The sequence below is a fragment of the Fusarium pseudograminearum genome, chromosome 1, assembly GCF_000303195.2.
Source record: "Fusarium pseudograminearum CS3096 chromosome 1, whole genome shotgun sequence".
Taxonomy (NCBI): Eukaryota; Fungi; Ascomycota; class Sordariomycetes; order Hypocreales; family Nectriaceae; genus Fusarium; species Fusarium pseudograminearum.
In genome coordinates, this window is record NC_031951.1 from 1444983 (window position 1) to 1455134 (window position 10152).

At 49.3% G+C, this 10152-nt stretch overlaps 6 protein-coding genes across 6 annotated transcripts; 2 read left to right on the forward strand and 4 right to left on the reverse strand.

Annotated features, from left to right (window-relative positions):
- Window position 1: 1 nt before the first annotated feature.
- Window positions 2-910, forward strand: FPSE_02009 (uncharacterized protein; the record flags this gene model as incomplete). The annotated part of the gene is made up of 2 exons (XM_009255128.1): window positions 2-168; window positions 235-910. The coding sequence occupies 2 exons, from the start codon at window positions 2-4 to the stop codon at window positions 908-910; spliced, it is 843 nt and encodes a 280-aa protein (XP_009253403.1).
- A 19-nt stretch (window positions 911-929) lies between these two features.
- On the reverse strand, window positions 930-2657 carry FPSE_02008 (uncharacterized protein; the record flags this gene model as incomplete). The annotated part of the gene is made up of 1 exon (XM_009255127.1): window positions 930-2657. The coding sequence occupies one exon, from the start codon at window positions 2655-2657 to the stop codon at window positions 930-932; it is 1728 nt and encodes a 575-aa protein (XP_009253402.1).
- A 780-nt stretch (window positions 2658-3437) lies between these two features.
- On the forward strand, window positions 3438-4111 carry FPSE_02007 (uncharacterized protein; the record flags this gene model as incomplete). The annotated part of the gene is made up of 4 exons (XM_009255126.1): window positions 3438-3443; window positions 3493-3610; window positions 3660-3764; window positions 3822-4111. 4 exons carry the CDS (start codon window positions 3438-3440, stop codon window positions 4109-4111), a joined length of 519 nt encoding a protein of 172 aa, XP_009253401.1.
- Window positions 4112-4338: 227 nt separating this feature from the next.
- Window positions 4339-5501, reverse strand: FPSE_02006 (uncharacterized protein; the record flags this gene model as incomplete). The annotated part of the gene is made up of 2 exons (XM_009255125.1): window positions 4339-4937; window positions 4988-5501. 2 exons carry the CDS (start codon window positions 5499-5501, stop codon window positions 4339-4341), a joined length of 1113 nt encoding a protein of 370 aa, XP_009253400.1.
- Window positions 5502-6272: 771 nt separating this feature from the next.
- FPSE_02005 (uncharacterized protein) lies at window positions 6273-7591 on the reverse strand (the record flags this gene model as incomplete). The annotated part of the gene is made up of 4 exons (XM_009255124.1): window positions 6273-6430; window positions 6484-7386; window positions 7462-7516; window positions 7580-7591. 4 exons carry the CDS (start codon window positions 7589-7591, stop codon window positions 6273-6275), a joined length of 1128 nt encoding a protein of 375 aa, XP_009253399.1.
- A 1238-nt stretch (window positions 7592-8829) lies between these two features.
- Window positions 8830-9693, reverse strand: FPSE_02004 (uncharacterized protein; the record flags this gene model as incomplete). The annotated part of the gene is made up of 1 exon (XM_009255123.1): window positions 8830-9693. The coding sequence occupies one exon, from the start codon at window positions 9691-9693 to the stop codon at window positions 8830-8832; it is 864 nt and encodes a 287-aa protein (XP_009253398.1).
- Between the last annotated feature and the right edge of the window lie 459 nt (window positions 9694-10152).

Consider the following 10152-nt stretch of genomic DNA (forward strand, 5'->3'; position numbering starts at 1 on the left):
CATGGGCAAGAACTCGACATCAGTCCCTGACGCCTGGGAGGATGATTGGGAAACTCAAGCAGACAAAATGACCAAGGAACCCGAACAGCCCTCTCCCCGAGCACCTATGTCCAAGGCAGAACGTTTAGCACAGCATGCTGAGCAGAATCGCAAGCTTTGGGAGTCTGCGTAAGCCCTCTTACTTCAGCAACCTATCCGGGTGTTTCGCTAATGTTGGTGATTTCTCTATAACAGCGATGCTCCGCCAACTTTTAACTATTATGAAGCTGGCACCTCAGGTGTCTCTCTCACAACCCCATTTAAACCCCAGGTTAAGGTGCTCAGCCGGAAGCCCGTCATCGCTAAGCGCGATGGCGCTGCAGGCATGTCCGGACTCTCACTAGATGATGACAACGAACCGAAGAAGGAGGTTCCATTGACTCCAGAGGAAATCCGAGCGAAACAAAAGCGTGACAGGGAGGAGAAGCAACGCCGATACGAAGAAGCCAGAGCCAAGATCTTTGGAGAATCGAACCCGTCTTCAGGAGCCTCTTCACCTGGCACAGTTACCCCGCCGAAAGCTGATGGTTACACTGGCCGCGGTCGCGGCCGAGGGCGAGGTGGTTACAGAAACAACGAGACCCGTCAGTTCGATGCCCGCCAACCTGACAATCGTGGCTTTGATACTCCGCGTAGAATGCAAAACATGTCGGGCTCGGGCCGCGAGTTGTTCGACCCGAACCACTCGCCGAAGCCTGAGCCAGTATCACAAAGGCGGCAGCCGGAATTTTCGTCGCCTGGACGAAGCACAACTCCCCGCGACGGGCAACAGCAAACGCAGCCGCAGGCACCAGTCCGAGCACCCAAGGGGCCGGATGGAAGTGGCCGAGGAGGTTTCGGCTTTGCTCAACGAGGTGGTAAGGGCAGTTGATTATTTCTATCGACAAGCTTTACCATCCGCCTCCTATCTTTCCAGCCAGTTGTACCACTGTTTCATCTGTGGTTGCCTCCTTTCCAACGTCGCTAATAACCTCGCGATACGTTGTGAATGCAAGTCTATCTAGTCCAATATCTGTGATTTCCGCCCAATGCGCCAGGGTATCATGTATGTACGAATGAGAAATACCACCAACAGCTCCTACAGACCCATTAACAATAGCTTCGGAGGCGCCTGCTTCCTCTCCGGAGAAGTATGCCTCGTCGACTTCGGCAAGCCAGCTCTTCTGCTCCTGGGGACCTGGGTTGCCAGAGTAATTCTTTCGCTCCATGACAACAGGGTCATCGACTTTAATTTGACCGCCGCCGTTGGTGCAGCCTCCGGGGCAGGCCATAACTTCAACATAGCTATATTCAAGGGAGCCTGCCTTACCTGCCGGCTTTCGAGCACTTCCAAACGGCTTGCCGCCAGGCATTCGAGATGGCTTGGCAGGCTTTAATCTTCGAACGAGGTTTTGGATGTTTCTGAAGCCATAGTACCGAGCGGCACGAAAGACTGGTTCGCCATTCACAACGATAGAGTACTCTGCCACATCGACATTGCGACCACGGGTATGTACAATTTCTGCTCCGGGGGTCTGTGCCGCTCGGCTTTTAAGGATATGCCACAACAAACCACCTGATGTGCCGGCCTCGCGAGGTGGATTTCCAGGCAGTCGTCGGGGGAAAAGAAAATCATGAAGTTTGGGATCGGGGAATGGGTTGCTCTTGGATAGTGGCGTTTTGGGAACGTTAAAGAAGTTCATGCCTCTTGACTCGGCGAGCATGAGAATCTCTTTGCTCGTGATGACACAATCGACGTCGCGGACACCTCGACCTCGAATTTCTCCTTCGGCCCAGACATCCTCAGTCAGCTCTTCTCGACTGGCTTCAAGTTTCTTGTCAAAACAGGGCATGATAGCCAGGTGCCAAATGCGACTAGGTGCAATGCCCAATGTCCGGCTCAATGTCGTCTTGAGCAATGTGCCCATCAAAGCCTGTGGCGACTTGACCTTTGAAATATGTGGTAAAACGTGAGGATGAGTCTTCTCGGCGTAACAAACCCACCCCGGGCAGGATGATGCAAGGATCGGTTTGGCTGGAGTCGCAGGTGTGGATTGTGAAGGGTTGTGGACTTCGTCTGCGCCTAGGACGAGGGTTGCTTCTCTCGCAGTATTGGTGTCAACAACCCATGCGAATTCGTTGTTGTATTTGCCTCCACTGGCAACACCTTCAGGTCCACGGAACAGGTTATCAAGCATGTGTCCGACTTGAGCCTCTGATACACCTGCGCCGCATGCTGCAGCCAAGTTGGCTCTTGTTTGAGGGCTCACACTGGCAACAAACAGCTTTGCATTCTCATCCTCTAACCCTTCAACTGTGAACTTGCCGCTGTCGTCGGTCACCAGCCTCAAAGCCGGAGCCGAGTCGAGTGTTGTGAGAACTTCGGCATGGCTCTGAAGGCTGACCAGGACAGCCTCGGCGGATGTGACGCAGCCAGAGCAGGCTAGACAATCCGTGAGAGAAATCTGTGCAGGCGCGTTTGGGTTTGCGGTAGGCTGTTGGCCGTCAAGTATAACTTCGGTCTCGAGGGACTGCGATTGCGGGGGCGGGGCCGAGGGGAGAGTTTCGATGGGTTTGATACAGGCGACACCGGGAGAGATAAAGTCGTTAAGGTCGTCGGCAGATAAAATGGCACTCATGGCGCCGGTTGCTTCGTTGAGGAGTTTTGGAGGGACAAGGACGAGGGACAAGATATCGAGTATGGAGGGTTCGTAGTTGTCGCAGTGCGCCGTAGTTGAGTAATTGCCCCTCTAGAAATTTCAAATGGAGAATATTGACGTTATTGGCTGACAAATAAACTTGTGCAATGTTTTGCGACAAATAGTAAAGCGTAACGGTGCTTGTTATATCATGAACGAGAAGGCATCAATGTCAGATAAAAAGATAAGAATGTAATGGTGTCTAATAAAGTATCTCAATCCTAGAATGGCTCACATGCGGTTCGGGTTGGGCCTTGTATAACTAACTCCTCGGAGCGTCGGACACGGCGAAGACGGCGTATCAGACCGTGCTAAAATAAAAGATAGGCAATAAAGTCGTTATGATTTGCGGGATACCCAGCGAGATCGGCCCCTCACTCCTAGTTAAGGGTTCCAGAAGCAAGCGGCTCTTTGTTAGTTTTTTTTTAGGTGGCAAGGCAATTCTGTCAGCCCAGGCTCAGTCAGTTGCACTCGGTTCGGAAGTGGGGGTTTGGGTGGAATGGCCGGATGCAATACGTCGTACTCAGCTTGGCTTGGATTGGTGGTGACGTATAAGTCCATCTGTTTTGAGACGTCTTGACGTGGACAAGGTCCAAAGCTTCAACTTCCCATAGCTACTAATATACACTGCCCTCCTGTAGCTTTGTCTACTCATTCTTCAACTCGCTGTATAGCTTCCAATTGACTCAAGCACAACTCTTTCTACATATATCTTTCATAATGAGCGTATGTATCCTATTGAGACCTTCTCAATTCACCAACTGACTGATCTTAGGCCATCGCATCGTACAGCTTTGGAAACTTTGCCTGGCTGGCAACCCAGGGTCTGCCTCTTGTCATTTGGCCTAACTTTATTGGATCTATTCTTCGATCTGAGAATGATCCTTCTTCCCGTAAGTCGCCCACGATCGTTCTTCACTGTCGCGACTAACACCAGTTTAGCGCTCGAGACCTACTTTGGTCGATCTCTTGGTCTAGCTCTTCTTGCGCTTGGCCTCATGGTGGTCGTTCTTTCGGGTGCTCTACCTCTCGGTACTACTTCAGACGGTAAGCACGCACTGCTCTCTCCAAATTGTACACTCAAAGTTGCTAACATCGCGACAGAAGCTCCCGATGGCCCGCCCTCTCCCTATGCCGCCGCCGCAGTCCTTATATCCACCCTGCACCACGTATCGAGCGCCTTCTACTGCTATGGACGCTACGCATGGACCGGGGAGACAGGTTTCCTACTTGGCTGTGCAGGAAGCACAATATTTGCGACTTTTGGAATATACTGCGTTTTGTTTGCTGGTGACAAGGCTATGACAAGCCGGTATCACAAGTTTGACCAGAGCACGAGTGGATTCCCGTTCAGCAACTCGCAGTCATACCGGGCCAAGAAGAAGGCACTGTAAAGAAATCGTTGTTGGATATCTGTTGTAAGAATCGCTGAGTTATTATTAAATCATAGTTTCGTTTTGGTTTCGGGCATCTATAATAAACCCGTCTGCTGTGTGCAATATTCCCAATTCCCGAGACTAAACTCCCCCAACTCCATTTCCGTTTCTTTCATAGTCTACAAAACCGAGCCACGGCACAGACCGCGTATATTGAGGGGGGATATAGAGTCCATCAGAACTATCTACTCCTCGATCTCGGACGCCGCTATCCCATTTGTTGCTGTGTCTTGGTCTTCATATTGAGCACCATTAGTCTTCTCTCCCTCGACGCTCTCGACACTCTCGATGGCTCCAGGCACTTGTACATCGACAGCCCCCGTAAGGATAGCCTGTCGTCGATCGTGCCAGTTGATTTCGCTCTTAATGGCTTGGTGTACCAGCACTTCCTTCTCGCGCCACTCTTGAAAGTAAATATTCTCCCACTCCTTGCATTCTTTCGCAAGCGACTCGCCAATCTCCTCTGCCCACTTGGCCTCCCAGTGGCACTTTCGGTAGAGCTTGTCGACAGGAAGTTGGAGCTCATCGAGGGTAAAGATTTCGTCGGTCAGGGGTGTAAAGAATTCGGCGTTAGCTTCGTCTCCGTTCATTTCGTCTGTGTCGTCGTGGCCGCCTTGTGAGTGCTGGTTGGTCTTCATTATGATCTTGATCTTGCCTCCCTTGCCCTGAGGTCCGGATTGCATCGACTTCGGAACTGGGTCCGATGGGCGGAGAGCTTCTGTCTCGTGGACGGTTCGCATGTGCTTAGCCAGCGCGTCTGATCTTGTGAATGACCGATCACACTCTGCTACGAGTTAACAACGGCATACGAGTGCTTGCTGTGGATGTACATACCAGGCAAATAACAGTAGAATGGCTTCTCCCTAGTATGGCTGCGCATGTGCGCCTTGAGGGCATAGCCACTAGCATGAGGCAGACCCTTTCTACTACAGCTCATCCATTCACATGTGTACTTCTTTTGTCTGTTCTCAATATGGGAGTTGTGAATGTGCTCGACCAACTTGTCCATGTTGCCCTGGTCGCCTGCTGGGCAACCATCCCAGTCGCATTTCGTCACTTGCTCTTGGAAATCCTCTTCATCGAGACGCGCATTGATAGGAGAACTGGGAATGTCGCCTGAAGTGTCAGACGAGACGTCGGACATGCCCTCGAGAGGGTCAGGCTCTGGTACGGCTTCTGGTTCGGCATCGGGAACTACAGCAGATGATGTCGTTGATCCGGCTTCGAGTCGCTGGCGCTTCGAGGGTCGCAGTGTCGACTCGTCGTAGTCGTGGCCACCATCCTCGTCTATCTCCGACTCGTACGTCGATGAGAGTGGTGACTCGGGTGGTGAAGAATCGCGTGCCATATTCGCGTGATGGATGCCGAGGCGCGTCTCCTTTCGTTAAAGTTGAAGGGCGATTGCGGAAGTTTCTGAAATGTTGAGGAGAAACACGAGTTGCGGAGGTGAGAAATGGCAAGTTGCTTGATGACAAGGATAAAGGATTTCGGGAATGTCCCTGAAAAACAGATTGGCGATAAGTAAATACCTATGCTGAACTGCCCGTTGTTCGAAAAATGCCAACAAGAAGCTTAGCAACACAGTGCTAAAAGAGCGACACGATCCTTGGAGTGTCAGGAAGCTTGTTGTCAAAGCACATGTGAGAAGCAAAATTAGAAAGTAAGTTTATGCCGTCCGGTAGCTAACTTCTTGGTCACATATTTCTATATCTTGAAACTCAGAGGTCTTTTTTATATACAACAAAGTTTGAATTATCGTTGTCGCATAGGTGAGGGCTGTGATACACAGTACATACAGGCTCGGGCTGCCAAGACGGACAGAACCAATGCGATATAGGTACGTTGGTCGCATAGGGAAATTACTGAGTCAGATAAGAAAAAAACAAAATATCTACAACATTCTATTGGCAATCACAGGCTTTTCCCATCATATGTCTTGTGTCAAACATCTTTTACTTGATGCGTGTTTATTTATCCCTTAATCAACAATCCTTGAAACTCCAGGCCTTGAACCCAATGTGCGAGGTATTGCAACAATTTGAATCCCCAATCTCACCAAATTTTGTGTTTCTGTACGTGCAGAAGAGATTATAGTTTCTCCGGAGGGAATACGTCAAAATTAGGCACCGTTTGAGTTGGCAAGCTTGCGGCGGTCTTTTACGGCCTGCGCAAGAGTGTCGAGCGTAGAGATGGTGTCCTCCCAGCTAATACAAGCATCAGTGATGCTGACGCCGTACTTAAGCCCGGACTTGCCCTCGGCGGGAACCTTTTGGTTACCTATTGGCATGTTAGTTGATGCTCATTCTATCGCAGACACTCCTGCAACTTACCCTCGTTGATGTTGCTCTCGATCATGACTCCCATGATGCCATCCTCCCCCTTGGAGATCTGGCCAGCGATATCAGCAGCAACCTTGGGCTGGTTCTTGTGGTCCTTGGAAGAGTTTCCGTGACTGCAGTCAATCATAACTCTCTGTCGAACGCCCTTCTTCTGAAGCGCCTCCTTAGCAAGAGCAATGCTCTCAGCATCGAAGTTGGTGCCCTTGGTGCCACCTCGGAGGATAACGAAGCAGTCGTTGTTGCCCTCGGTACCAACAATGGCAACAACACCAGGCTTGGTGACTGAGAGGAAATGGTGAGGATGCTGGGCCGCACCAATTGCATCAATAGCGACGCCCAGAGAACCATCAGTGCCGTTCTTGAAACCCACAGGGAAACTCAGGCCACTGGCAAGTTCACGGTGGAGCTGGCTCTCAGTTGTACGGGCGCCAATGGCACCGACTGACAGTAGATCAGCAAGGAACTGGGGTGAGATAGTATCCAGCATTTCGCTGGCAATAGGCATGCCCTTGGCAGTCAAGTCAACAAAGAGCTGTCGAGAGATGCGCAGACCCTTGTTGATCTTGAAGCTGCCATCAATATCGGGGTCGTTGATCAAACCCTTCCAGCCGACAGTTGTGCGCGGCTTCTCGAGGTAGGATCGCATAACAATAAGAAGCTCATCCTTGTGCTTCTCCTTCTCCTTCAAGAGAAGGTCGCAGTAGGCGAGGGCAGCCGCGGGGTCGTGGATGGAACATGGGCCAATGACGACGAGCAATCGGTTCTTTTTGTCAGTGCCATTGACAATAGCGACAGTTTCGTTGCGGCCTTCGAGGACTGTCTTTTTGGACTCGGGAGATTGGGAGATTTCGTGTTGGAGCAGGTCTGGGGGAGTCAAAGGGTTGTAACCACGGACTGAGAAAGTATTAATTAGTACATGCGCTGGATAGATATGTTGTACAAGTTAACGTGTAGAGAGTATGTACTCACTTCTCCAATCTTCAGAGTCAGCTTGGTTGCCAACATTCTTGTTTGGGATAAAGAACTTGAATTATCGTGAGTCACTGTCCAGAATCAAGGTCGAGAGAGCTTGGAGGGGTCGACTTACAGAGGAAGACATTGTGATGACGATGGTGGGGTTGGAGGAGTTGTAGGAGTTTCAATTGCGTAGCTGTGTGTGAAGAAGGCACAGGGAGAAGGGGGTATCAAATGGATGAATGCAAAGATAGAAAATAAAAAGAAGAAGAATTAAGATAGGGTCTCGATGAGGGCAGAAACAAAACAATGTCTTTAGCTGTCTCTTCCTTCCCTTCGCTTCCTTTCTATTTGCGCCGGCCTCGGGGTGCCAGACTCAAGAGAGTCACTCCATGGTTGTGATTGTCTGTACACTGATTGGACGGATTACTCTAAACTCCACACCCTTTCTGCCGGTCTAGCAGCGAATCCCAAGAAAGGCAGGTACAAGTTCCGCCCGTGCAATCCCAGTGGGTGATCAAGTACTGTGCTACACACCTGAAAGCTCCAGAATTTTAGCTTGACTCACCTCGAACCAAAAAGGATGAGAATGGCCACTGCTTGCCACTTATTATTAGCCACCAGCTACTGGCTTATGGCACTAATTCAAGCTAGACGTTAATGATCGCCATTTTTTAATTGTAGGAGGCTATTTCTTTGTTGAAAATTTGTGAGTGACTGTGAAACTAGAGTCTACTACTGACCACAGAGGTGAACGATAGAATACCACTAACCCATGCCTACCTAAAATCAAGCTTGACATAGGCCCGTTCCATAACTACCAAACTATCTACCCACTACCGGCATAGTCCCTGTGCGCACGGCAAGGTTTGTTAATTCAATTGGTCAAGTTTCATTCGTGGCTCTTGGCTTTTCGATTGTTGTTGGAGTAGAAAGGGCAAACAAACAGATGGACAATACTTAACACCCTAGCTGAAACCAGCCCTCTGACAGCCACCGAGTAAACAATGAAATATATCAAAAACATCAAAAAGAGAATCCTACGTATCTCAGGTGGCTGGAACTTGCTTGTTAGGGGATTGAACCCAGATCTCGAACTATTATTTTTGACTGCAAAGGTGGACACTGTTTGGGGGCATAGCCTACTCGGTAGCAGAAAAATTGACCCCCAAGTCTTAAGGTACAGAAATAAACAGCCTAAAGAGTATAGTCTAAGCGGCATAGGATGTCCTAATAATTTCATTCCTTATGCTTTTAGCGGACATTTTTTCTGGAACCCTGAGGATGGCATAAGGTTGGATTAGATACAAATGGTGGCCTCGACCAAATACTTCCCGTCCGATTTGTCCATTCGCGAGTCAAGCAAAGACTACCTATCCAAGGTTATACTTCTTTTGCTTCGATCGTTGTATGCTGTTCAGCTTCGGCTTCAGCTATCTCGCGCTTGGTCGGAGGTCTTGGGGGTAATGGAGACCGGGCAACAGCTTTCAAGATCGGAATCCAGTCGGGGAGATTCTTCCCTTCCAAGTGAATCTCAGCGTCTCTCACAGCTATCATGAGTAACACTCGAAGTGTGAGATGTGCATCGTTCCCAGCTATGTGAAGGTGCGAGTAGGGAATCTCAAACTCCTTCAGCAGCTCCTTGAGACTGTTTCTATACCACAACTGCAGCGGAAACTGAGCTGCTTTGACGGTGTCGATAATAAACACGGGTTCAAGCGTTATGTTCAGCAGTGAAAGCAGTGAAAGCTCTTGCCGTCCCCCGTGGACAACAAGAACATAGGGCTTCCGGGTGAAACTGTTTAGGAACGTTCCCAAGTCCGTTATCTTAATCGGCCTTGCCTTGCCGAATAGGAAGTGATAATTTTTCCATGAGAATGCAACTTTGGAGCCAAACACCAAATGGTAGGATTTGATAACATGGGATGCCAAATCATCACCTTGTGTAGATTTACCATGTAGTTCTTGTAGAGCTTGTGCTTTGAGGTAAGATACACCAACCTCGACTTGTTGGATTACACCATTTTCTACTCTGAAATGATCAACATCAATGCTGAGAAATCCCAGGTTCTTGACGTCTGAATTAAAGCCACGTGGGACAGATGTCTGCGGTATGTCAGGCCAGTTCATGCCATTGATTAGCTGAGCGTTACGGCAATAACCAAAGATCCATCGGAGCGCGACTGTCTCGTCTCTAAGGATGCCTTTGTGGGCTGGCTCGACTGAGGTGCTCTTAGCGGAATCCATACCGATGGAACATGATTCAGATGGGAATGTTGTCGTCGATATCTCGGCTATGATCTAAGTCAGCTTAGTATACCATACGTCGGAGTGGGACAACTTGCTTGCTTGCTTGTTCCAATTGTCGACTTCAAGGCTTCCGGGTTTGTTCTAGTTATCGGATATACGAAGAAGAAACAGTATTGTCGCAATCATTGCAGCAAGTGACCATATTCCAATATAAGGTTTTAGTTGCATACTCGTTTCAGCTTAACATTTAACGTCCAACCTAACGATATCAAGTCTTCGGTGTATATCAGTAGGGTCGAGTGGTTCAAACATCAAACAGTTACAAAATGCTCTTCACAACGCCTTAGACTGCCCTACCTTGCCTACCTACCTAGACAAGTGTTTGATACCGCTGCATGCTGTTGTCTCAACAAAAACAGCAACAAAAAAAGATATCCTGCGTATCGCAGGTGGCTG